This window comes from Dipodomys ordii, unplaced genomic scaffold (assembly GCF_000151885.1).
Source record: "Dipodomys ordii isolate 6190 unplaced genomic scaffold, Dord_2.0 Scaffold232, whole genome shotgun sequence".
Lineage (NCBI taxonomy): Eukaryota > Metazoa > Chordata > Mammalia > Rodentia > Heteromyidae > Dipodomys > Dipodomys ordii.
The window spans coordinates 787556-815414 of record NW_012267448.1 but is presented as its reverse complement, the minus strand read 5'-3'; the positions used below and the strand labels follow the sequence as shown (position 1 = coordinate 815414).

The 27859-nt window shown below is 39.2% G+C and overlaps 1 protein-coding gene across 1 annotated transcript in view; it reads right to left on the bottom strand.

Moving 5' to 3' along the window:
• LOC106000662 (histone deacetylase 8) overlaps nucleotides 1-27859 on the bottom strand; it is a 264784-nt gene that overhangs the window by 160988 nt on the left and 75937 nt on the right. The window contains exons 3-5 of the mRNA XM_013035949.1: nucleotides 11811-11923; nucleotides 7501-7578; nucleotides 6828-6936 (exon numbers count right to left, since the gene is read on the bottom strand). Of these exons, the coding sequence (XP_012891403.1) occupies nucleotides 6828-6936; nucleotides 7501-7578; nucleotides 11811-11923 (300 nt within the window). The remainder of the gene's footprint in view (nucleotides 1-6827; nucleotides 6937-7500; nucleotides 7579-11810; nucleotides 11924-27859) is intronic.

The following is a 27859-nucleotide window of genomic DNA, read 5'->3' as shown; positions in this document are numbered from 1 at the left end:
GTGATAAAAGGTTTCTTTCAATGTTGAGCCATAGGACTCAAGGGAGGCAGGCAAAGAACCAAACACAGATAGGGTCTTTCATAGTAACTACCAACCCCCAACTCTACTTCACTAAACTGAGTGATTTTTCAGCTCAGGCTACCCTGACTGGCAATTTTTTTAATATATGGATGTAAATACTGTTTCTTAGTTAAAACTCCAGTTTAATTAAGTTTTTCATAAGTCTGCTTCATTGAGAAACCTATTTAATATGTCTTCCATTTGGTAAAGAATCTATAATTAATCATCTTACAAGTAAGTTAAGGTGATTGCCTTACTTAAACATCTTAAGTGAATCTTTTTGTTTGTTTGTTTTTTGGGTCCGGTCATGGGCCTGAGCGCTGTCCCTCAGCTCTTCACCTCAAGGCTAGTGCTCTATCACTTGAGCCACAGTGCCACTTCTGGCTTTTTTTTTCTGCTTATGTGGTGCTGAGGAATCGAACCAGGGCCTCATGCATGCAAGGCAAGCGCTCTACCACTGAGCCACCTTCCCAGCCCAATATTCTTAATAAAATGTGTTTTTTTCAGAACACTACACTGACAAGTTCAGGATGTGTACCCATACTCTCCATGAGCATTATATACGCAGCCTATGAGACCTACCCTAACTACCAGACAAGTAGTAAAGAATGTTTTCTGGCTATGTCTGGCTATAGAATGATAGGTAGGATATAAACTAAGTATTAGGAGTACACTCTGACTTTCTTCTCTCAGATTCCACATATATCAATAGCAATTCACAGTGGGCAAGTAGTTGGGTCATCCTGCAGAAACTGATGGTTCAGAGTGGTACCCTACTGTTTATTACAAACTCTCACGGACAGTCAGATACAGTTAGAGTAACCAGTTAAACCCAGGCAGAACAATATCTTGTTTGTTTGTGTAAGTATGTATATACTTACTTATTTGGTGCTGAGAATGGAACTCATGACCTCACACATGCTAGGCAAGCACTCTCCAACCAAATCTCACTGTCAGATCCTCAATACTTTCTCTTTTAGATGACAAAACTTGGGAACTAATAAACCCTCCTTCAATACAAAAGTGTATAGGGGAGATGTTTTTAGGTTGAGGATGGAGTGAGGTTGGTGGGGTTTTTTGTTTTTTTTTTTTTAATTTTTTTTTGGGTCCGGTCATGGGGCCTGAACTCTGGGCATGGGTGCTGTCCCTCAGCTCTTCAGCTCAAGGCTAGCGCTCTACCACTTGAGCCACAGCACCACTTCCGGCTTTTTTTCTGCTTATATGGTGCTGAGGAATCGAACCCAGGGCCTCTGGCATACAAGGCAAATGCTCTACCACTGAGCCACCTTCCCAGCCCGTGGTTGGTGGTTTTTATATAATCAAGATTGTAATATTGGAAAAGTTCTCTGCTGATACTTGAATATGTCCATTTAAGGTCTGGCATCTTGTCCACATAGTGGGGGAAGGTGAAGTCCCCCCCCCTTCAGGTGATGGGGATACGGGAATTCCTGGAGACAAGAGCAGGCACTAGGCTAATAGGTTACTAAACCTGTCAATTCAGTGTCTGGGGTTGGGAGTTTAGGCCCAGACCAGCTCAGATGCCAGGACGCCATGCCATGTGTCTCTGTGTTCCTGTCCTGTCTCCGGTTTCCTGGCAGTTCTCTGGTCACCATGGTGTCCCACTTCAGCTCTCCACTGGAGATGAATTGGTTTGTTGGTTCTTTCCTTCCCGCTGGCCTGTTTCCTAACTTTGTTAAGTGTAAATACTGGCTGCTGGTCTTGGAGACAGGGGTCTACCATGAAGTTGCTGGCTTTTTAATAAAGATTCCAAGATTCAATCTTTCAAAATGTGGTTTCTCTGATTTCTCACCTTATAACAACATACCTGTACCATCTCTATACTGGTGCTGTAGACTTTCATTTGAAGGGGAAGGTATACTTATAAAAGTAATGTTGAAGTTCTCTCATGCTAGTTAAAACAGAAACCTATTTCTAAAACAATTCTAGTAATTCCCATGGAAAGTAAGGAAGTTTGTGGGAATCAATAACCCTTGCCTTACTATTTGCCTGGAAAAAACTAATTGTGAAATTGCCATTTACATAAAATGGAACACAAGGCCTTTTGGTGGCATTAGAAAATGGTTGTGTCAAGCTTCCACATGTAATCTATTATAAGAAATGCTAAGCTGATTGTGTATGTGTGTATGTATGTGTGTGTGTGTGTGTGTGTGTGTGTGTGCTGGTCTTGGGGTTAGATGTCAGTCCTGGGTGCTGTCCCTGAGCTTTCTCAAAGCTAGCATGCTTTAAGACACAACTGTACTTCTTTGGGTGGTTAACTGAAGGTAAGAGTCTCATGGACTTGTCTGTCTGGGCTGGCTTTGAACTGTGATCCTCAGATCTTACCTTCTTGAGTAGCGAGGATTATGGGTATGTGAACCACCAACTTGCCAATAATCTGACTTTATTTTTCTTTCAGTCATGGGGCTTGAATTCTGGGCCTAAACGCTGTCCCTCAGCTCTTCAGCTCAAGGCTAGCGCTCTACCACTTGAGCCACAGCGCCACTTCTGGTTTTCTGGTGGTTTATTGGAGATAAGAGTCTCATGGACTTTCCTGCCCGGGCTGGCTTTGAACCGTGATACTCAGAGCTCAGCCTCCTGAATAGCTAGGATTACAGGCAATAAGTACTGGGGCCCAGCTAATCTGACTTTTTAAAAAGAGATTTGCATTCAGTGTTACAGTGGCAAGGTCAGAAAGCTGAGAGAAAAAATCATCTTGTTTACAAAGGAAGAGAGAGAGGGAGGAGAAAGGAAAAAGGAGGCAAGAAAAAGAAAAGAAAAAAGAGACTAGAAGGGGAAGGGAGGAAGAAAGTGAGGAAGACAAGGACAGTTTAGTAAATTGCTTAAGTTCAGGCAGCTCACTCCGAAGCACTGATAAGAGGTCCTTACTATCTCACTAGAAGCAAGCCAAAATACCACTGCGATTCAGAACAAATGAGCCATTTATGTATCTGGTGTATCTTTTGAGGCAGGCAGATGGGTCAGAGATAATAAAGTGAAAAGATAATTCTTGGGACTAAGACCTAGTTGCCAGGACTGGCAAGACTGTGCAAATCTGGTTGGTTAGTTGACAAGGATTGCTGTCTTACTTTTACCATTCCCCCCCTAGTGGTCCATCACTCAACTCCTGCTCCTCTGTTCTACAAGGAGCTCCCATCCTAGCTCTTTGCAAAGCAGCTGCCTGTGAAATTATATGACTACAACTGAGTGGAGTGAGGAGATATTGTGCCAAATTTTCATTTCCAGGCATATTTCTAATTGTAGAAAACAAGTCTTGATCTTGTTGAAAGAATTTAGGTATGAGTCCAACAGATGGGAGAGATGTGTGGTCCAGGAAACCTTCCTGGCACCCCTAGAATGAGAGGGTATCTTCACATAATGCCCTAAGCAGGCTTGATTTCTAAGGAAAAAAATCAAAGGAAACAATTCTTGTACCTCTAATGAAAACCTGGAAACTGTTATTCTAGATGATCACTGCTGTGGCTCCATGAGTAAATGGGCCCTGGGATCTGTACACTGGTTCATTAGTAGAGAAGCTAGAAAAATCACTCTTTGCCTGCCTGCCTGCCTGTCTTCTCTGTTTGGAAACTGAATTCAGAGCTTTGAACTTGCTAGGCAAACATCTTGCCTGGGCTGGCTTGGACCACAATCTTCCTACCACTGCCTCCTGAGTAGCTGGGATTACAAATGTTACCATCATGCCTGGCTTCTTCTTGGAGATAGGGTCTTAATATTTTTTCTTTTCTCCCATGGCTTTGAACTTCAATCCTCTTATATTCCCCATTCAAGTAGCTCTGGTGGATCTTTAATAAACGTTTGGGCTGTTTACTTTTAAAATGCTTATAATTAAGTTTTTTTTGGGGGGGGGTCGGGTCATGGGGCCTGAACTCTGGAACTGCACGCGTCCCTCAGCTCTTCAGCTCAAGGCTAGTGCTCTACCACTTGAGCCACAGCACCACTTCCAGCTTCTTTTCTTTTTTGCTTATGTGGTGCTGAGGAATTGAACCCAGGGCCTCATGCATGCAAGGCAAGCGCTCTACCACTGAGCCACCTTCCCAGCCCTGTAATTAAGTTTTATACCAAGAGTATTTTTTTGTTGTTGTTGTTGTTTTTTGGGTCCAGTCGTGGGGCTTGAACTCTGGGCCTGGGCGCTGTCCCTCAGCTCTTCAGCTCAAGGCTAGCGCTATACCACTTGAGCCACAGCGCCACTTCTGGCTTTTTTCTTTTTGTTTATGTGGTGCTGAGGAATGGAACCCAGGGCCTCATGCATGCAAGGCAAGAGCTCTACCACTGAGCCACCTTCCCAGCCCCCAAGAGTATTGTTAAACATGAATTACCATGAGATTAAATTTTTGTATCATGTAGCAGGAACTGGAGTATGTTTTTATGTTTTTGTTGGGCATCGGGCTTGAACTCTGGGCCTGAGCTGTTCAGCTCAAGGCAAGTGTTCTACCACTTGAACCATAGCACCACTTCAGGTTTTCTGGTAGTTAATTGGAGATAAGAGTCTCACAGACTTTCCTGTCCAGGCTGGCTTTGAACCATGATCCTCAGATCTCAGCCTCCTGAGTAGATAGGATTACAGGCAAGAGCCACTGGTGCTCGACTTGGAGTATGTTTTAAAAACGAAAAGAAAATGCAGGGGAGAAAGAGGCATTTTCTTATTGAAGGAGGGTATGTAGTAGGTGACCTTGGGGGTGAGCACTGGGAAACCTTCAGTCTACAGATAATACTCACATATTCTAAGTAGTGAAATGCAATGCTGGTAGAGGATTAAGAAGATCTCAGGGGATTTTATGATTGGCAGATGAGTTTCAGTCGGAGTACATGACGGCAATTCATTTAGGGAAGGCTACAAACCATACTTCCAGGCTTATGAGTAGTGGCCTTTCAATTAAGGCCAAGCCAGAGCTCTAGGAAACTCTGTGGATGGTGCCCTTAAGAGAATAATCTAGTTTTCTAGTACAAAAAAAAAGACAACAAATTTTTGGGCATGGTCAAGAAAGGAATAAAGACAAAGTAAGTTTCTGATTATAGAGAACCAAAAGACTCATTCGTTGGCGAAGTTACATAAAAGCAGCTCTGATCTGCACATCTCAAGGACAGAACAGAGTCTGAGGGGAACAAAGAAGAGCAATTAAACCATCAATGTTAGGTTCCAGTCTAACAATACAGAGGCAGCCAGGGCACAAGATGAAAATCTTGAAGGGGCTAGTGCTGCAGAATGATTGAGGGAAGGATTGATTGGCTGGCCAAATCTCTTAAGCTAAGAGGCACCTTTGAAGCATGAAGTTTTTCATTTTTAAGTAGTTCTGCTTTGTTTATACAACTGCCAGTGATGGTGGCCAGTGTGGGCAGGCTCCTTTGGGAACCCTCTGTTTGCCAGTAGAACTTGAGAGAAGAACCGTGAGCCCAGCAAGGGAGGGATCAGGAGTATCTCAAGCCCTGCTGCTGACCTGTAGTAGTTAGGTTGACTTGACTTCTAGGGAGACTCACTTTTTCTCTTGCCATTGGCAGCAGTGAGTTTATTTATACTTGAAATCTCAATTTTTGCAAATAAGAGCTTAACATTCCACCACATTCTGTAGGATGTGTCCATATCAATGGCCTACAAATCAAACTGTCTATATAAGTATCTGTAATTTGATCCTTGACTTTAAGGTGAAAACAGATTTGGGTCAGTGGCTGACACCTGCAATCCTAGCTATGCAGGAGGCTGAGATCTGAGGATCATAGTTAAAAGTCAGCTTATGCAGACAAATCCAGGTGACGCTTATCTCCAATTAGCCACCAAAAAGCTGGAAGTGGAACTGTGGCTCAAGTAGTAGAGCAAGAACCTTGAGTGGAAAAGCTAAGGGACAGTGCCTAGGCCCTGACTTCAAGCCCCATACCAATACACACACACACACACACACACACACACACACACACACACACTCCAACCATCTTTGGGGCTAATGTACCTCTATTTTGTAGTACACACTACAAAATGGAGGTACATTAGCGCATGTACAAGGCCCTGGATTCCATCCCCAGTACTACATGCGCACACACATGCACACACACACACATGCACACACATTTCTGACTACAATTTTAGCACCATGGATAGAATGCATGATAAAGAATTATAATCAACTCTAGCAGGGAACCACTGGCTCACACATCTATAATCCTAGCTACTCAGGAGGCTGAGATTCAAAGGATTAAGGTTTGAGGCCTCTGCTGGTAGAAGAGTTAACAAGTACAAGGTACTAAATTTAAATCCTAGTAATGTAGAGAGAGAAAGGGGGGGGAGAAGGAGAAGGACAAAGGGAGAGAGAAGGAAAGAGGAAAAAGGGAGGGAGGGAAAGGGGGGAGGATTATAGTCAAATGTAAAATTCACAATAGTTTAGGGAAGGAAGGTCTCCATAAGGGGAACAGAACTGTACTCCATCATATTAAAGAAGTTACACACAATAGGTTTCTTTGGCTAAGAAAGTAACAGACAAATGCTTCCCCAAGACAACCTAAAAGCTTTTCTTTGGGGATGGTCTTAATCATATGGAATAGGAGGTACACGTGGAGCATGACTTGGTTTAGCTGCTCAGCTCTCCCCAACAGAGGGTTGCTACCCAATCAAATAATCAGAATGAGCAGTAGCTAAAAGCTATGTATTCATGCAGTTGTTTTTTTTTTCAAACTGTTCCTTGCAAACAAGAACTCTGATGATATCACTGTATCCCACAGAGATACCATCTACTTGCTACTAGCTCAGGTTCCTGCCATACCTTTCACAGATGTGGTAATACCTCTCGTCCTGTATGCCATCCTGAATAGGCACATTCACACTGTAGTAGCGTCCTTTCCCTAAGCCTACATCAGACACATCACCTGTACCTGTGATAGAGAGAAACATTGTGATCAGCTATTAAAAGCACAACAACTCAGAAAACTTAAAGGATTTTCTGGCAGCAGTTGGGAAAACTAAAACAATTACTTTGGAGAATATTTGAAATTAGTGATGAAAAAGAATGAAATTAAGAAAAAGAATACGGAGATGTAACAAGTACAATGTTAGGGAAAGCAGGAAACCCATAAAGGCACTGAAGTTTCCATCTTACTGAATGGGATATAAAAAAAGAGATTTAACCTTTTGCTTGAGTTTTTGTATGTCTTAGGTGGATATAATATCAATAAACTATTAAGGTGTCCAGACCAGCCTGGCCTACCAATAGCATAGTAAGTGTAAGTGACATGTCTGTTTATAGTCCATAAAAATCATCCAGAAGGAGCAAGCAGTGTTATTGTCATTCCTCTTGTTATTGTCACTTGAAGTGAGAGTTTTAAATTTTTGCATAGACTAGCACCAATAAGAGATAAGTAGCATGAGAATAGTAGAATTGTGGCGAAGAATCACAGTATCTATTCATTAAATGTATAGGAAGCACAGAGATCACTTGCCTGGGAAAAATCCTGGAGAGAATTTGTGCAGGGACACAGTCATGACTTTAGAGGTGAAACTGAAGGCATCTTCTACACCTACCAGAGAAAGAAACATCAGAGAGATTACTGAATAGGTAGGTCTCTTGTTTGCAACATCTGAAAAATCTTGAAAACAGCTGTAGAAAGTGGAGGAGATGAGAAAGCAGCTCATTACTGAAAGCAGCACACATCCCCGGTTTCCCATATTTGCAATTACAAATGTGTTAAAACTTGGGCTCCAAGTGACCTTTGAAGGTACCTTTTCGAATCCATGGCAAAGTATAACCAGACTTCCCCTTTCTGAATAACGGGATCCCTGGGCTCTCCTTGACTTGTGCTCTGAGTGGTGGGGAAAAACAAAGGCCCAAGACTGAGGCATTGTCAACAGAACTGAACAGAGAGAGCTAGCACTAACTTTCTTCTCTACTGTTTTGTGTAAGTGACTCTAGTTCAATGCTTAAGATTGTTTTTTCAAAGAAGTATAATAACTCTTTAAAAACATATCCAATACAAACATTAAGCATTATATAGTGAAAAGCGAATTATGAAGTGCCTCTCTCTAATGCAGATTTGGTTATAAATGCAGACTGCCTGAATTTCCCTTGGTACTTGGTACCTAGTATTGTATAGCTCATCTTCTGGTTAAGATACTGAAAACAGAAAATAGTCAAGGCCTTGTCCTTTATAGCATCTTTATTCCAGAAGGATTTTTTTTAAATGTGGTATTAGCATTTGAATTTAGGGCCTTGCTAGGAAGGTGCTCTACTACTGGAGCTCTGTCTCCAGCCTATTTTACTTTAGAGTTTGAAGACAGTTCTGTCTTGCATACATGTCCAGACAAGCCTGAACTATGACCCTCCTCCTATTTATGTCTCCTCCCCTATATGTGGGCTGATCTTCCTTTTAATACTTCAGTAGCTGGGATAACAAGTATGTGCCACTATGTCCAACTTATTTGTTGAGATGGGAGGTCTCACTTTTTGCTTCAGTTGCCTTTGACCTATGATCCAGATCCCTCTGAGTAGCTGGAATTATAGGCATTAGCAACTACACTCAACTACAACAGTTTTAAAGCCTGGAGGAAGACTAGAGGAGAGGCTTTTGGCTCTTTCTGTTGTAAAAAGTCAGAACATAATGTCTAGGTATAAAAGTTGCAATTTATAGTAACCTTCACAAAGCTACTACTTACATGATAACTGTACTGCCCACAAGTACCCCTTTCCTCTCAGGATTACCTAATGTCATACTGTTGGTCACATAATTACTTTGTAAAATGGAAGAACAATTAGCAAATTCAGGTATCATCCTCTTACATTCCAAACAACTATTTTTGTCTCTGTGTTGACTTAAATGCATTCAGTCCTCATTAGAGGCCAACAGAGATCTTAAAAATAATATGAAGTCTATTTGGATATAACAGGTATGTTTGAATTTCCCAAGCCTTATGCTTTGCTCTAGGGAAGCAGTTAAAACCAGTTAGAGGCCCCAGGCAAAAAGTATGAAGGAGACTAAATGAAACAACACAAAATATCTTTTCAAGTTAGAAACAATTATACTGCATGAAAATCCAGATTATTTACCCATCAAGAAACTATTAATTTATACCTCAGCCAAATGTGTGTGTGAATTCTCTGCAACCCCTTCCTCCCAATGACTGGATTTGTTATTTTTAATCTTAGGCGGAAAAAATAATATGCATTCCTAATTTGCATTTCCTGAAGAATTAGGGTATAGACCATCCTTTTATCTATATCTAGTATCCATTTGTTTTTTTTTGAATGGGGTGGTAGAAATACTACTGGGCAGTTATAAAATCATACTTTCAATTGCCATAGTAAGAGGTGGAGGAAATGGGGTAGTGTGAAGGAGAGTGGTGAGCGAAGCCACCCGGGGAGGTTAGTGATGGAATCATGGGAGATTTAAAAGAAACCAAATGTGTAAGAGTTTGGGGGTGGGGCAGGGGTCACTAGAAGGGAGGTGCTGAAGAGGGGAAATAAACTGAAATGAAACACACCATAAAAGTTGGCTGAAACAGGAAACTCTAAATGGTGTAGAAATAACACTGCAAATGGAAAGAACGGTTTCGGGTGACAGTCTTATTTTGTTCTTATATAGTTTAACAGAGTTGGTTCTATTCTTGAACTCTGAATTTCATAATCATTCATTCATATGACAAAAATTTTACTGAACCACTATTACATGCAGAGTACTGTTGGTTCAATTCATTGTACAGAGAGAAAGATCTCTACTCTGGAAGAATTTAAAGTTTCTATGGTAAGAAATGACAGTTACACTAAAGTTTAACAATACAAAATAATGCATAATTAAATAACAATCAGTGATACAAACAATACAGGATTTAAAAGGCAGAAGGGAACCCTTTAGGCTGGAATGGGCAAAGAAAATCTGTCACTGCGGGGATTTGAACAAAGGTAGAAGCTGGAGCTGCAAAAGCGGAGGAGGAAGCAAAGGTAAAGAAAAGGGAGGCAAAGGTAGGGATCTGGAAAGAGACTTGCTCATTCAGTAGACCGAATGGACAATGAGTAGTGAGAAATAGGATAGCTAAAATGAGAAGAGGCCTGATGGAAGTCTTGAAAGACAGTACTGAGGACTTTATAGGGAAGATCATTGCTTTTCAAGGTGTGGCCTGAAGAACAATCAGAATATTGTTATAATATAAATTCTTTAACCTACTTAATCTGAATATTTTGGGTGTGTAGCCCAGTAATCTGTATTTGAAAACATCAGTCACCCTTGCTGTTCAGTCAAATTTGAAAACCAAAGGACTAAGGTGTGCTGACCAAAATAGAGAGAGTGGGTGGGGGCAGGGAGAAATTGCCTCAGACCTAGAGTCAGAAAATTTAAGTGGCTAGTAAACATTCTAGACTTTGTAAACTATATAAGGTTACTATTATACAGTGTATGTGTGTGTGTGCGCACACGCATATGTGCATGTACACACATAACACTTTTATATACTTTCACAACCTTTTAAAAGTGGTAAAAAATTTCTTAACTTACTGGCCATATAAAAATAAGCCATGGGTCAGATGGCTTTCCTTGTTATAGGACGTAGGGCCTCAGAAAGGTTTTGAGTACGGTCAAGGTTATATTCAGTTCAGTTAATGTGGTTCTCAAAGTAGTATATTATTTTAACCCTTCTCTCTCCACTCTGTTACCTTCAGTTTTCTGTCATAGATCATGTGTTTCTAGCATCCAGGCAGGTAAAGCACCTTGGGGGAGGCTCCCTGACAAAATTTATTCCTTCTGTTTCTATTCTGGCAGCAAAGCTAACCTTAAGCACAGACATATATTATTGTTTTCCTCCCTTATGCTGTGATGTTAGTCTAGCTAAAAAAAATAACTCCTAGAAATAGGGAAGCATTAACCACTAATGTGGAGAGGGGGCAGGATAGTCTTTAATAATTTATTGCATGAAATGCTTTGTGTCACAGACAGGACTTCTTAGAGAAATAGAATGTGGCAACTGTCCCTGGAAGTCTACATTCTAGGTAGAAAATGTGCAGGAAGTTTAGGAAAGTCCATCTAAATTGTTAAGAGAGTGTGGTATTAGCCAGGAACTGGTGCCACTTCTGGATTTTTCTGCTTATGTGGTGCTGAGAAATCAAACCCAGGGCTTCCTGCATGCAAGACAAGCACTCTACCACTGAGCCACCTTCCCAGACCCCAAGAAGAATCTTGATAAAAGTACTGATGAAAAGACAGAGACAGCTCTAAGCACAAATTTCCCTTAGAAGTCATGATAAAAGACCCTGTGAAGCCAGGCACTGGTGCCTCACACCTGTAATCCTAGCTACTCAGGAGGCTGAGATCTGAGGATCAAGGTACAAAGTCAGCCAGGGAAAGAAAGTCCGTGAAACTCTTATCTCCAATAAACCACCAGAAAACCATTAAGTGGCACTGTGGCTCAAGTGGTAGAGCACTAGCCTTAAGCTGAAGAGCTGAGGGACAGCGCCCAAGCCTAGAGTTCAAGCACCCATGACCTACCAAAAAAAAAAAAAGACCCTGTGAGGTGCCTGCATAAGGGTAAACACTACTAGGTTTTAGTGTTTTCTATATACAGCTTTGTCACAGGGAGAAAGGAGAGTAGAAATGACAGGAGCGTGGCTTGAGAAGCAAAGCAAGAATTGAATCAGAGGAATCTCTCTGCACTTCCTACTTTAGAAATCTCAGTTAGTAAAACTACATTTGCAACAGGTATTTCTTCTAGAAGGAACTTTACTGATCTAAACCTGCTGTACTAGCATCTTTGAAACTGAAGGGCTTACCATCGCCATGGTGCAGATCCAAATCCACATAGAGAATACGTTCAAATTTCCGTCGCAATCGTAATATTCCCAGGACAGCATCATTGAGATAACAAAAACCAGATGCTTCATCTCTGCAAGAAAATAAGTTGCTAGAGCCAACAGCCACAAAACAGTCCAAAGGAGTCTTTAAAGCCAAGGATCTAACCCTGGAGATCTAGTCTCTTAAAGTCTTTCGTTCTTTTAAGAAAAACAAAAATCCACATATAAGGATTACATAGCAAATGGTCCAGAATGATCAAGGAATGAAGTGTTTGGGTAAAAGGAAATATTCATGTGGATTGGTAACATTTTCCATTTAGGAACCCAGATTTTCATAGCATAATTCAGCAAGACAGAACTTTTCTCTGATGACTTAGGAATTACTTTTTTAAAAAAGTGTAAATTCCCTGGGGTCATTGTGATGAACCCTCCCAGAACCATAAGAAAGCTAGCATCTACTTATAACCTTAACGACAGTATCATAGATGATAAATATTGGATACTCTGTACAGACCCTATGATATAACTTACAAGTTGTTTTCCTTTAATTTTCTAATATGTCTTGGCACTTATTGCTCATAAAAGTTGAGTGTACAATATACAAATGAATAACCTCCTGGGCAGCATAATATTGTATTTCTGTAAATGTAATTACTACAATGAACAGTGAAGCAACCTTTTCTAGTTATTTTGCTTCCTTCAGAAAAACTGTTGTCATGGATTTCACTAGTGTCCTTTAATGTGTTTTGCTATTAGTACTATTGCATCACATTACTCTCTTATCAACATTCACCTGTTCTTTTATTATATTTCCACTATGCCTCGCTGATTAGATGTAAAAGAACACTTTATCATCAACTTCTAAGGCTGTATGTCCAAAGTTGAAGTTTCTTTGCTTCCACAGATACTTCAAATATCTAGTCTATTATTTTTCAAAAAGTGCCCTATGATTTTATTTGAAACTGAATTCTAGACATGAACATTTTAAATGGCATCTTTGCCACTGAGAGAAATCTTCCTAGAACTTACAAATGCCAAAAATTCTTTATGAAATCTACCACTAGATTTTACCATAAAATTGTGTGTTCTACACAAAGCCCTGGTTCATAGGCAGAATCAACAAGACAGGTACACTGATGAACAGGAAGCTGGAAAAATATAGGGATAAACTGCTGCACTGAAGTGACCCCAGATATCGAGACAAAGAATAATTTGCCCCCAGACAGGTGCTAGTGGCTCACATCTGTAATCCTAGCTGCTTAGGAAACTGAGATCTGAGGATCACTGTTCAAAGCCACCCTGGGAAGGAAAGTCTGTGAGGCTCTGATCAGAAGTAGAGGTGTGGCTCAAGTGATGGAATACTAAGTTCAGAGACAGTGCACAGCTCCTGAGTTCAAGCCCCAAGGCGCGTGTGTGTGTGCGCACGCGCATGCGCGCGCGCACACACATGAAAGTAATTCAGCCATCTATTAATTCTCTATAAATAAGAATTAAATATGTGCCCGGCACTGATGGTTTACACCTGTAATCCTAGCTACTCTCCCATGGACCAGGAGATTTATGGAGTTGCGTAAACAAGGGAATTATCCAATTTACCCAACTCCATAAATCTCCTGGTTCATGAGAGAGTAGTGAGGGTAGCTTACACCTATAATCCTTGCTACATAGGAGGCTGAGATCTAGAGGATCATGATTTGAAGCCAGCCCAGGCAGAAATAATTGTTAAAAACCAGGCTGGAAGCATGGCTCAAATGGTACAGTGCCAGTAATGAGTGAGCAAGGAGGAAGCTTTTAAAGGGCTAAAAATGTTCCTATAAAAACAATTGTAAATGTTTTAAGAATTCAAGTTTGTATAATATAGGTCATTTTGACAAATAAGATTAATTCAGTACCTTTTACTTCCTAAACCAGTTATATCTTTTCTGATGTGTCAATGTTACATATAACATATAAGTAGATTTATTTATATACTTCTAGATGCTTCAGATTTGAAAACTGAAAATTTGTTTAACCAAATTGAGTCATTATTATAACAAACTTTATCTCAATAGTAATTATGTTTCATAGCTTATCAGTTTGAAGATAATTTATAAAATATTTAAATAACTGCAAACTGTGGGCAGATGCCAGGCTAAAATAATGGATAAATTCATTAAATACTTAGATGATTTCTCAGTAAAAGAAAGCCAAATCAATAATTACTACATATAACTCTAGGATTATCTGCATTTTCTTCCTACTTTTACATATTATGGGAAGATATATATTCTTTCTCTTTCTCTCTCTAGCTCTCTCTCTCTCTCTGCTAGCTAGCTATTAGAATCTGTTAATGAATGTATTCTTTTGAGTTACTTAGAGACTATTACTAAAAGGATGTGTTTGGATATAAAAAGTTGTAGATGGTCTGTGGGAAGAGAATTTTAATTATTCAGGTCAAATATGGCTAAGGTTTGACAAGATTATAAGTTCATAAAAAGAACTTTAGTATCAAATATACTGATGAAAATGAGAATTTTGTTATTTCTCTTTTAAAATGGCAATTTAAAAATTGGGTCTGTTCTTTTTTGGCCGGACTGGGGTTTGAACTCAGGGCTTCACACTAGCTGGCCAGGAGTTCTACCACTGAATCTTACCTCCAGTCCCTTTTGCTTTCATTATTTGTTTGTTTATTTTTGCTTTCGTGGCTTTTCGAATAGGGTCTTGTATTTTGCCCTGGCTATCCCAGTCCATGTAGGATAACAGGAATGTACCACTTAGCCCAGCTTTTTATTAGATGATGGGGGGAGGGAGGGGTGCATTGTCAACTTTTTCCCAGGCTGGTCTCAAACAAATACCCTTCTGGTGTCAGTCTCTTGCATAGCAAGGATTACAGGTGTAAGCCCAGTGGGCCTGGCTTATTGGTCTGTTCTTAATAACAAGTAGGAAAACATTTGTTTCACCTTTTTCTTGAATTCAGAGCTTAGGAGTTGTCCCTTAGCTTTTTTCACTCAGCTGGTATTCTACCACTTAAGCCATACCTCCACTTCTGGGTTTTTGGTGGTTAATTGGAGGTAAGAGTCTCACAGACTTTCCTGCTTGGGCTGGCTTTAAATTAAGATTGCCATATCTCAGCCTCCTGAGACGATAGCCTGTGTCTTGGGTGCCTACCTTGCTTCTGAATAACCTTCCCAGATAATGAAAATTTTTATTTAGCCAGGGCAATATTCTATAGTTTCCTGCTTTTTCCTTTTCCTTCTTTTGTTTTTATTCCTGCCATGCTGGAGATCAAACCCAGGCTTCAATCATGCTAGGCAAGTGCTCTACCACTGAGCTACATGTTCAATTCTCCTCTATAGTTTATATTGATTTTATGATGTCCTTGATTACTTAAGAAAGGCAAAATCTTCTCAGGAAAAACCTAACATTTTTTTACAATCATTTTACTTCCTATGTTTATATTTAAAACACTTTATTATCATTTTGCCAGAACAGAGAGCAAAGTATTGTTTTTCAATAACCCAATCATGCTACCTTAATCATGTCTGAGAGGACCCATGGAAAATCCTGAATGATTTCTTTCACATTGTAAAGAGACACTGACAATCCTTAGGTTTGATGTGCTACTACTAAATGCGAAGAGATTTCAATTTAGAAGATAAACTCATTTCCTTCCCTAGCTTAAATTGGTAAAATGTTACTAATATAAATATTTCAGAAATTGTATGTTGAGTGGGATATTGCTATAGATTCATCCATTTTCTCACTCGCTGTAATAAATTTCTACTTGTCAGTCCAGCTGCTGCTTTGTCAAACATTGATTGGACAGTTATAGTGTAGTTATCGAGATGTGTTCAAGACCCCTAGTGGATGCCTGAAACTGCAAATGATACCAAATACTGTATATACTGCATATACTTTACTGCATGTATGTACTTTGATGAACTCTAATTCATATTAGGCACAGTAAGAGATTTATAATAACTGATAATGTAATAGAACAATTATCAAACTATACTATAATGAAAGTTATAAGAGTGTGGTCTTTTTCTCTTTCTCAAGATATCCTTTTTGGGTCCACATGGAACTGAACTCAGGACCTTGAGACTTCTAAGTAGATCCTTTACCACTTGATTCAACCCCCCAGTCCTTGAAATACTTCCTCCTTCTTCTCTCCTCCTTTATCTTTCTCTTTCGCATTTTCTTCCTCTTCTTCCTTTTTTTAATGGTAGTACTAGGGTTTAAACTTGGGTCCTTAGGCTTGCTATGCCACACATCTAGTTTAGTTTTTGCTGGTTAGTTTGGAGATAGAATCTTGAAAACTCTTCTGTCTTGAGTCAGCCTTGAACCTCAATCCTTCTGCCCTCTGTCTCCCATGAAACTAGGATTATAGGTATGAGCCACTAGCACCTGGTTCAAATACCTTAATGTACTTTGATGACCATAAATGAGCACAGGGAACTGAACTTGGAGAAAGTGAGATCATGGATAAAGGTGAGTGAGGGGTGTTGTACAGTGTTTGCAGTCAGAATTTCGGTTTCTTAAAAAAAATATTAACTTGAGCTCAAATTTTCTCCTTGATTTTGCATCTAGCATCTTTCTCATCATTCTATGCTATTGGGATTCACATCACTTACCCATTGAATTTTATGCATCAGCAAATGTTTAAAACATTTCAGTTGCTAAATTGCTTTACATGATATTTCTGATATATATTGGATATATTCAAGCTATCTGCTTGGCATATTCATGGTATATTATATCAGGATTGTTCTATGTTTTAGCTAAGTCTTTTCCCCTAGAAAGATTGTGCTCACACACTTTTATAAATTTGGCATAAGATTCCCTCTTCTTTGAAAATTGGGTTAATCACTATGTTTACTGATAATTTGCCAAAAATTTATTTGGGATTGACTTTTATCTTGTTTTACATGCCACTGAAACAACTACATTTCCTTGTCAGCTGCATTATTATTCTTGTAATGAACTCTCATCAGATGTTTTCCCTTTTGAAAATGATCAGTAATAAGGTAAACACAGCTATTATAAGTCTTTTGTCACCTTCAGATTGCTTTTTATGTTTTACTCTCATGCTTCCCTGAAAGTTTTCCAATCAGCTACAAGCCTGAGGGCTTCAACTTCATCAGAGGACTTTTTCAGAGGCCCATGGAAAAGGATGGGGCCAGGTACCTTCGTGTGGAACCTTCTGATGGGATAGTTTACTTCCCCTTTATTTTCGAAATTCTGGGGATGGAACCCAGGGAGGGCTCCACATATGCTGATGAACAATCTTCCACAGAGTTTCACCCCATTCCTGGTAGGATACATTTTAAAAACCCTGAGGCCATATGAGTAAACTGAGTTAGGATTTCAAGTTGAGAAATAGGTGGGTGAATTTGGACTGCTAACCCAAGACTGAGTGGTGCCAAGAAGTAAGAGCTGATGAGGAATAGTTTTCTTTGGAATATTACTGATGTCTTAAAATTATATTTCCTGGACTATAGAAGGAACTCATTTCTTTCTTACACTGTCTAGAACAATTAACTATTTGGTAAATTGTTCTTTGCAAAGAGAAACAGAACATTTGTAAATGGAATTACTTATTCCCTGCTTGAGTTTCCAGGATTTAGAAACATTGATCATTATTTTATTTTCTTTCTTCCCATGATGCTGTGAATGGAATCCAGGGCATTGTTTATTCTAAGTATATGCTCTACCACTGAGCTACATCTTATTCTTATTTTCATAGCAATCTATTTATCTATATAGATTAAATAAAAATCTATCTTCCTTGTTACTGGGCCATGATTACAAACACTGGCAGTGAGTAAGGAAGTTTACTTCCTGACAGGCCCAGGAATCTAAGGATGTTATGAAGCTCTCAATAAGAGAGTGCTTGGGCTGGGAATGTGGCATAGTGGTAGAGTGCTTGCCTATCATGCACAAAGCCCTGAGTTTGATTCCTCAGTACCACACAACAGAAAAAGCTGGGTGTGGAGCTGTTGCTCAAGTGATAATAGAGCTAGCCTTGAGCAAAAGAAGCTCAGGGACAGTGCCCAGGCCCTGAGTTTCCATGACTGGTAAAAATAGAAGAAAAGAGTGCTTCTCCTAAGTTTATAGTTACCATCAGTAAAACCTTGACTTGGCTTCCTAACCATTACTTAACAGGCTTTCCAAATTCCAAGCTGACATTCCTTATAAAAACTTTCAGCAAAGCAAGCTTAAGAAGGTCTGTATAGTAAATCACCATTTATTTCTATGTCTATATAAATCAGGCTATAGTAAGACTTGCTCATTATTTTTAAACATTTTTTTATTGAGATAGAATCTCATTATGTCACCCAAAGTGGCTTTGAACTTATAATCCTCCTGTCTCAGCTTCCTAAGTGTTGGGATTACAGAGTCTATACCAGTATGCTCAGCAATAATCTTTTTTCATAATTCTTATTGAAATACAATTTACATACCTTAAAAGTAACCATTTAAAAAGTATAATTCACCTAGGGGGCTCATACCTCTAATCCTAGCTACACAGGAGGCTGAGATTTGAAAATTAAGGTTCCAAGCCAGCCTGGACAGAAAAGTCCATGAGACTCTTATCTCTGAGTAAGCATTATAAAGCCAAAAATAAGGGTATGGCTCAAGTGGTAGAGTACTAGCTTTGAATGAAGCCAAGGGATGGGACTCTGGCCCTGAGTTCAAGCCTAGTACTAGGACAAAAATAAAATACAAGAATAAAAGAAATTGTATGATTCAGTGCCATTTTGTACATTTACAATAGTGTACAACCTTAACCTGTCACCTGAAAAATATAAAAATAAACTGTGCTCATTAAACAGCCCATAACAATCACCGATCTGTAATCTGTGTCTATGGGTTTACCAATCTGGGATATTTCATATAAATGAAATAATATGAGACCTTTTGTTTCTGGCTTCTTTCATTTAGCACAAGGTTTGCAAGGTTTATCTGTGTTATAGCACATTATCAGCACATCATTCCTTTTTACAGCTAATATTCCATTTTATATAGACACACATTACATTTCATTTATCCATTCAAGAAGAATATGCTTATCAATTATAAATAGTGCTGCTAAGAGCATTTATATACAAGTATATACTTACAAGTCTTTTGTGTGTGTGTGTGTGTGTGTGTGTGTGTGTGTGTATATGTAGAATTGTTGAGTCATGTGAAAATTTTGTATAATCCCCCCATTTTGTGGATCTGGGTCTTCTTATGTAGCCTGAATGCAAGATCCTACAGCCTCAGCCTCCAGAGTGGAGGAATTGCAGGTATGTAATATTACGTTTATTTTGAGGAATGAGCAAATTTTTCCAAAGCAGCTGCACCATTTTATATTTCCTACAGCAGTGTACACAGGCCCATATCTCCATTTTCTCACCAACATTTGTCATTGTCTAGGTGTTTTCTGTTGTTGCTAAAGTTCTAGCTATCTCACTGAATGTGAAGTAGTATTTCATTGTGGATTGACTTGTAGTTCCTTGGTGACTAATAATCTTAAGAATCATTTCAAGGGCTGGGAAGGTGGCTCAGTGGTAGAGCGCTTGCCTTGCATGCTTGAGGCCCTGGGTTCGATTCCTCAGCACCACATAAGCAGAAAAAAAAAAGCCGGAAGTGGCACTGTGGCTCAAGTGGTAGAGTGCTAGCCTTGAGCTGAAGAGCTGAGGGACAGCGCACAGGTCCAGAGTTCAGGCCCACGACTGGCCCCCCCCCAAAAAAAAAGAATCATTTCAAGTACTTGTTGGCTATTTGTATATTTCTTTGAAGAAATGTCTATTAAAATACTTTGCTGGTTTAAGTTTTTAAATTTAATTTTTAATTATCTTTAAGTAGTCGTATAAAAGAGTTGCCATTTAACAAAGGAATTTATGAATACAATATATCTTAATCATGTCACCTCTTTCAACATTCTCACCCATCCCTTCCTTACACACCTTTCCCTCACTCTTCTTAATTTTGTAGAATATGCACTGGATTCTTTTTTTATTTATTTTGTTTTTTAAATTTATTGTTTTATGATACTTTTCTAGATTTTTTTTGGGGGGGTCTGGTCGTGGGTCCTGAACTTTGGGCCTGGGCGCTGTCCCTCAGCTCTTCAGCTCAAGGCTAGCGCTCTACCACTTGAGCCACAGTGCCACTTCCGGCTTTTTTCTTTTTGCTTATGTGGTGCTGAGGAATTGAACCCAGGACCTCATGCATGCAAGGCAAGCGCTCTACCACTGAGCCACCTTCCCAGCCCCATATACTGGATTCTGGTCTGCATATTTTCCTCTTCTATTCTTTATTTGTCTACCCCTTTCCTCTTTCCTCTCTCCTCTTGACTCATCCCACTCCTTTTGAGTACCTGCTTCCAGTTGTTTTTTTTTTTGTGAACTTTGATTTTGACTCTCTAAGGAATTACACTATTTGAGATTACCCTTGAATCTACCATATTTCAGTTAATAAATTTGCATTTGCTTGCATACAATCTAACATATTTACTTGTGACACTGTACACTAAATCTAGCTTCCACATATAAGGGAAAAACATGGATCCTTTGTCTCTCCAGGCCTGACTTATTTCACTTAACATAATGTTTTCCAAGTCTTTCCATTTCTTTACAAATGGTACAATGTAATTTTTTCTAATGGATGAGCAAAATTCCATTATATGTATGTATGTGTGTATACTTAGACATAAATACATACATATGTCTACATGTATGTATCTCACATTTTCTTGATACATTTTTCCATTGGGCTAATTCTATATCTTGGCACCTTGATTATAGTGAATAGTGCTGCAAGAAACATGATGTGCTAGTGCCTTTGCTGTATCCTTGTTTGTAATCTTTTGGGTAAATGCCAAAGAGTGGAATTACTACTGTTGTTACTTTATTTTTTATTTTCTTCCTTACTACTGTAGGAGTTCTTTGATATATTTTGGATACCAGATGTTTGTAAGATAGATGATTTGCAACTATTTTTCTCACTTTATAGAATGTTTTTTCATTTTCTTGGTAATTTTCTTTAATACACATTTTTTTTTGTTGGTTGTGGGGCTTGATCTCTGAGCCTGGGTGCTGTCCCTTAGCTCTTCAGCTCAAGGCAAGCGCTCTACCACTTGAGCCACAGTATCACTTCCAGATTTTTCTGCTTATGTGGTGCCGAGGAATGGAACCTAGTGCCACATGCATGCAAGGAAAGCATTCTACCACTGAGCCACCTTCCCAGCCCCAATATACAAGATTCTTATTTGTGGGCCTGGTGCCAGTGGTTCACATCTATAATCCTAGCTACTCAGGAGACTGCAATCTGAGAATCATAGTTCAAAGCCAGCCCAGGTATCAAAGTCCATGAAGCTTTTAACTCCAATTAATCACCAGAAAGTGGCACTGTATCTTAAAGTGGTAGGGTACTAGCCTTGAGTAAAAGAGCTCAGGGACAGTGCCCAGGCCCTGAGTTCAAGATCCATGATTAACAACCCCCCCCCAAAAATGTATTTATTTATTTTTCTGTGCCAGTACTAGGGCTTGAACTCAGGGTGTGGGCACTACTCCTTAACATTTGTACTCAAGATTAGTGCTCTATTACTTGAGCCACAGTTCCATTTGTGGCTTTTTTGATGGTTAATTGGAGATATGAGTCTTACACTACAACTGGATGACAAGTACATGCTACCACATTCAAAATTTTACATTGAGATGGACTCCTTTGGACTTTTCAGCCCAGGCTGGCTCAGAATCTTGATCTTCCCAAACCAAGCCTTCCATGGTGCTGGGATGACAGGCTGGTACCATTGTACCAGGTATGAAATTGAGAATGGGTCTTGTGAACTTTTCTGTCGGCTGGCTTTGACTCATAATCCCTCCATTCTCAACTTCCCAGCCACTAGGACCCATCTAGAATGTCTAAATTTAAGAGCTTGTTAATATTGAAAGTGGACAACCATAGGTCCTTAAAGTAGCAACTTTGTCTCCAGATTTCTATAATAGTCCACCAAAGTTTAATTTCAATTTTCAGGTTATTTGGATTTGAGATAAATGGGTTAAAAATCAGCCCCCCAAAGTAAATAAATGACTTAGGGTCAGATTGGCATAAACCAGCTCTATAAAGCAGAGTGAGTTTCTGACCTAGTGTCTTTGCATTTATACAGGATCATGATGAAAATTATTAGGTCAAGAAGACCCTGTTTGTTAATAGTAACAAATTAATTAGTTGTGTGACAAAACTACCAGAAATGTCACTCAGAAAAAAGATAAATGTAATAGTATCATAATTCTTTTCAGTTCTCATCCTTTCTATACCATTTGGCATGATAGGCAGTCATTACTGAGAACAAATAAAGGCTTGGAAGACTAGAAACAAGGTCATATTTGCCTAAAAATGAACCAAGAATATGCACTATCAATCCATTATGGGAGAAGTGCCAGAAGGCCTTTAAAAAGTAGACCATATTTCCCTTTGGATAATTATGCCATCCAATGTAAATGGATGGAAAAAATGTCAACAGTTCTCCTTACCACTCAGAATCTTAGATAGTTCATAAACAGAATTTAATATTTATACTACAAGAGTCAAAGTGGTGAATCTGTCCCTGAAATTGCTGCAAGATTAATTCAGCTAGGAAATGAGTTGAGTATACAGGTCATGATGAACTAAATTCACTGGTTGTTTCTTTTGGATGTGTAAAGTCTCATTTTTCTGGCTCTAAGCTTCTCTAAGCTTTTTTTTTCTTAGATGACTTAGATAGGATTTTTCTTCCCTAAAATATGTTTTTATTCAGGAAAATGTAGGTTAGCAAATCAAAGCCTCACTTGGCTAGTGAATTTTTTCCTGTACTCTATAGAGAATGTAGCAAGCAAAAAGAAACCAAACAGGTTTTCAAAGCCATTTCCTGGAACATCCCCCAGGGGTCAGGTCAGAGTTAGTCAATATCCTCTACCTCCAACAATCCTGTCGTATAGAATCTGGGGGTATAAACACTAATCAGGTCCAGTCTCCTGTGCTTATTAAAGCAGAAATAGTGTGTGTGTGTGTGTGTGTGTGTGTGTGTGTGTGTGTGTATGTGTGTGTGTGTGTAAAAAGGGATCAGAGAATACAGTTACCCCACTCCGAAAATAAAAGTCATCTAGGACAATGATTCACCTAACCAGAAAACTCAGTTAACCAGATCATTCCATTCCTTGAGCATATTGGTTAATTTAAAAGATCACATTTTATTGTGAACTCTCATTTAATAAACTAAAAAACATTAATAGTTTAGCCATTGATACTGGACAGAGGAATTAAATATATTCTTTTCCTCACAAGTAAAGGAACAGTTGTGGTATAATTGATGGAAATGGTGCCTATCCACCTTCCTAGTCAGAGAAAACTCAAAAGCCATCACCAAAGCAGCTGGTGTGGGCTTAATATGTATGTATTTGGGTTTTTGCAACTTGGGACCTGGCACATAAGATGAATGTCATGAGAGCCAAAGACTTAATGTGTTTGCCTCCCCAACTTATGTAAGAGAACTCATTAAATTGACTAGAGTTTATGTTAGGTGGATAGGGGAAGAAAAGGCTTTTCTTTGACAACTGAGAAACAAGATGATTTCTGCCCTACGGTAGTTATGTGATTGGCTGAATGCTGCAGAGCTATGGCACCCTGAGTGGTACTATATTCCTTATCTATTCTGCTCATTAGACCTCCCTAAAACAGGGTCTAACAATATCACCACGTTGCTCAGAAGTCCTCTAGTGGGTTCCAAGCCCTTCCTGATTTTGCTGATGTGTTCACTCCTCAAGAAAGCCACTTATCCCACTAGTTCTCCAAGTATTCAAATCAATCTTAATCATAGCAAACTTTTTCCTATATTCTGAATTCAATAAAACGCCTCTGGGCCTTTGCAATCTTCAACCTGCGGAATGACCTCTAGGATCTCCTACTCATCCTGTAATGACCTCCTCATCCTGTAAGATTCAGTTGTGAAGACATCCCTAAAGTTTTACCTTCCTTTCCCAGGCAGAGAAAATGTGTTTCTTCATTTTGTGTGCTATGTCCAAGCATTTAACACAAATATTTACCATGTAACTTTCAAATTGGCTTGTGATGATTAATTCCTATGCAGTGCCAATCTCTGCTACCTCGGCTATAAACTGACAGTTCGGGAACAAGGACTGCATTTCCCTCATCTTTATGCCTCCATTCCTAGCACAATACTTGAGGACATATTAGGCTCTGAAAAATTTTATTTTTAATTTTAAGAATTTATATGAGGGGCTGGGAATGTGGCTAGGTGGTAGAGTGCTTGCCTAGCATGCATGCATAAAGCCCTGGACTTGATTCCTCAGTACCACATAAACAGAAAAAGCCAGAAGTGGTGCTGTGGTTCAAGTGATAGAGTGCTAGCCTTGAGCAAAAAAAACTCAGGGACAGTGCCCAGGCCCTGAGCTCAAAGCCCCAGGACTGGCAAAAAAATTTATATGAATGATTAAGTGTCTAAAGAATAGAGAAAAAAAGATTTGTATTGTTTTCCTTGAATATAAAAAGACAAAAACAGTCTTTAGTTATACATTTACACATTTGAAAGTGAGAAACTAGGAAAGCATGAGAACAGATTGTTAAAAATGGACTTAAAGGTTCATTGCCTAACTGTCAACCTTGCCCCTCATACCAAGTAAACAAAAGCAAAGCATGGATTTCATAGTGGCTGGCCCTCTATGTAAATCTAAAGCTATGCCATGGGCCTTTTAAAATACTATGTGACAAGCTGAGTGCCAGTGGCTCACACCTGTAATCCTAGCTATTCAGGAGGCTATAATCAGAGGATTGTGATTTGAAACCAGCCCAGGCAAGAAAGTCTGCAAGACTCTTTCTTATCTCCAATAAACTACTCAGAGAAAAAGCCAGAAGTGGCACTGTAGCTCAAATGGTAGAGCACTAGCCTTGAGCACAAAGAGGCTCAAGGACAGTGCTCAGATCCTGAGTTCTCAAAACTGGACAGGCAAAAAATTACTATGTGACAGAATAGGAAGCTTTTCATTAAATATATTCAGAATGGGTAGGTATTACTTGAATATTGGAACATAGAGGGTAATTCACTGATGAGTAACACCTCAGGAGGATGGGCAATGCGGTATAAGGCCACTCTGGAAGGGCTTCTGAGTACCTTGGTGTAGTAAAAGACTTCTGCACAGCATACAGACCAGTTTGCACAGAGCATTAAGATAAATCTACAAAATAAACAGTTTGGCCACCTTAGGATTTCTGCCTCAACTCATTGACAGGCTATAAACTCAGAACCAATCGGTGGTACTTTTGTCGCTGTAGTGACAGGCATAGGCAGAAATAGTGATGGCTCACAATATTGTCATTTTTAAGCCCAGACCATGGAGCCATTAAAACAGCCTCAAGGAAGAAGAAAAGACTAAGTCTCTGGCCCCTCAGCATGACTGGGCACAGTCAAGGTCAGCTGTTTTCAAACATTCCTTAGGCAGAATTGTTTTCAAAGGAAATGCTATATAGAATCCCAATGCAGAAAACAAAATTAGCTCTTCTGGTTAAACTAGGGTGTCAAAAGTGAGTAAGGAAAGCCAGGTACTGGTGGCTTATGCCTGTTATCCTAGCTCAGAGGCTGGGATCTGAGGATCATGGGTTCAAAACTGGTCTAAGCAGAAAAGTCCAGAAGACTTATCTCTAATTAACAAGAAGTGGAGCTGTGGCTCAAGTTGTAGAATGGTAAGCTTGAGCTAAAAAGCTCAAGAACAGCACCCAGTCTCTGAGTTCAAGCCCAGGCCTATCACCAAAATGAGTACCTAGTAAACATTTGGATGTTTAAAACCCTATGCTTTCAGCTGTTCCTTAACTTTCTATTGAGGCATCTTCAAAGAACTCCTAAGACAGGCTGTGAGCAGAGCTTCTAGGTAGGGGACAGAGTAGAAAAGGTAAATTGAGTTCTTTTTGACTCAGAAAGTCTATACTATGATAATGCCCCACTCCATCATCAGAATAACTCAGAAAATCAGAATTTTATTCCATTAACAGAAAAGTTCAGGAGACTTAAGAGGGCTTGGACAATTATTTTGGTGGGTATACTTGAAAAAAATCACATATATTTAAGGTATACACTTTGTGTACTAGTTTGATATGCATATATAATCACCACAATTAATTTAGCCATCATCTTGGGTAAGTTGCTCCTTGGTTTGTGTGATGAGAGCACTTAAGATCTCTCAGCAAATTTCTAGTATATAAAGTATTAACTTTGTAACCATGCTATGCATTGGGTGTCCAGATTATATTCATGTTGCATAAACTGTATTCTCATCTCCTCCTTCCTAGACCCTGATAACTACCCTTCTATTCTCTCACTTTGACTGAGACCCTGCGTTTTCTTTCTTCTCTTCTTTTGAGTAGCTCTGGGGATTGAACTCACAACTTTGTGCTTACTACCACTAAGCCACATAACCAGCCCAGATTACACCTCTAACTGAGATCAAGAGGTAACTCTTTCTGTGCCTACCTTATTTCTGATGACCTTCAGCTTTGCAAATGGAAGAATTTCATTCCTTTTAAAAGTGTGGAATATATTGTAATTGTAACCCCTCTGTATAGTATGTTCACAATAAAAAAAGTGCAGAGTATTCCATTGCATCTATATACACTTGAGAAATAATCTTTTTTTCAACAGATCTTGAAGCTTTAAAACAAAAAAGTAAAATGTAACATCGCATATTGATTACATATTAATATGGTAATCTTTTGGCTCTATTATACTAAATGAAATGCATTATTTAACTCAAAGTCTCACTATGTAGATCAGGTGGGCCTTGACCTTCATGTCTCTCTCTCTCAAGTGCTAGAACTACAAGCATGTACCATCATGTCCAGAAGTGAGAAATAATATTCTGGGTAGCAAAAGAGGCCTCTTGCTGGCTTTTCCTTCAACACACTATTTGTACGAAGTACTTATTCTATTTATTATATTCTACTTATTATATACTCTGGGACTAAGGATGAAAAAGGCAAGGATCTTGCAGTACAAGGTGGAATGCAGAGCAGGTGGAATGCAGAGCAGATGAAAACAGGAAACAAACAAAAAACAGCATATCGTGACAAGCAATATTATAAAAGAATATCTAGTAATATGACAGAGGGGAATGGAATGGGTGATTGGGTGTGCCAGGGCTTAGATATTTCAATTACGGAGCGCTTGTCTGGGGAAGGAGCACTGGAAGTCACCTGAAAGGTGGAAGAAACTCACTGCTCTGAGAAAGAGAAGCCTCCCAGGCAGAGAATCTAGCACTGCGGAAATCCTAAACCTTTCAACCAGTTTGAGGAGTTGAAAGGCAACTAGCAACACTGGAACCCAGGAAATAGAAGAGTGCTACAGAACCAAATCACAGGGCTAGGAGGAGGAGTTCAGATTTGTTCTCTATCAGATGGGATGAAGCCCTTAGCATTAAGATCAGAGGAAGAGTGGGATTTAAGGTAAACCCTCTTTTATACAAAAGAACGAGATCTAAATGACCCATAGTATAAGGCAAAATGGACTAAATCCATCAAGAGGAACTTAAGACAGAGGCAATTGGGGAGACAGAAAAATCATTGCCAAGAAAGGTTGAGAAGTTTTCTTGAGAAACATAAAACTATTTGGTTTTAGAAGGCTTCTTCAGCTTTCAAGTTGTCAGCTTTGTCAATTCACCCTTGCTGTCACAGTCACTGAGAGAGCAGAGGCTTGTATTTTAAACCTAATGACTCTCAATCGTCTTTTCACTAAATTAATTGCTTTTAATTCCTCACAGAAAAGCAGCAAAAGGCAGAAAAAAGCAGAAAAATTATTTTATTTCTTAAAACTACTGAAAGTTCTATCTTTCTGTATAAGAATCTACCTGAAACTGTTTTCCTGTTTCCGCTTACCATATGAACTTTCAATCTGACCCAACTTCATATATGACCACTATTTTCTGTTTCCAAAGCTACAAGGATCAAGGGCTATTGACAAAAGGCCAGACAACATGGACACAGCATCATATGTTCATGGTTCTCTTCATGGGTGGATA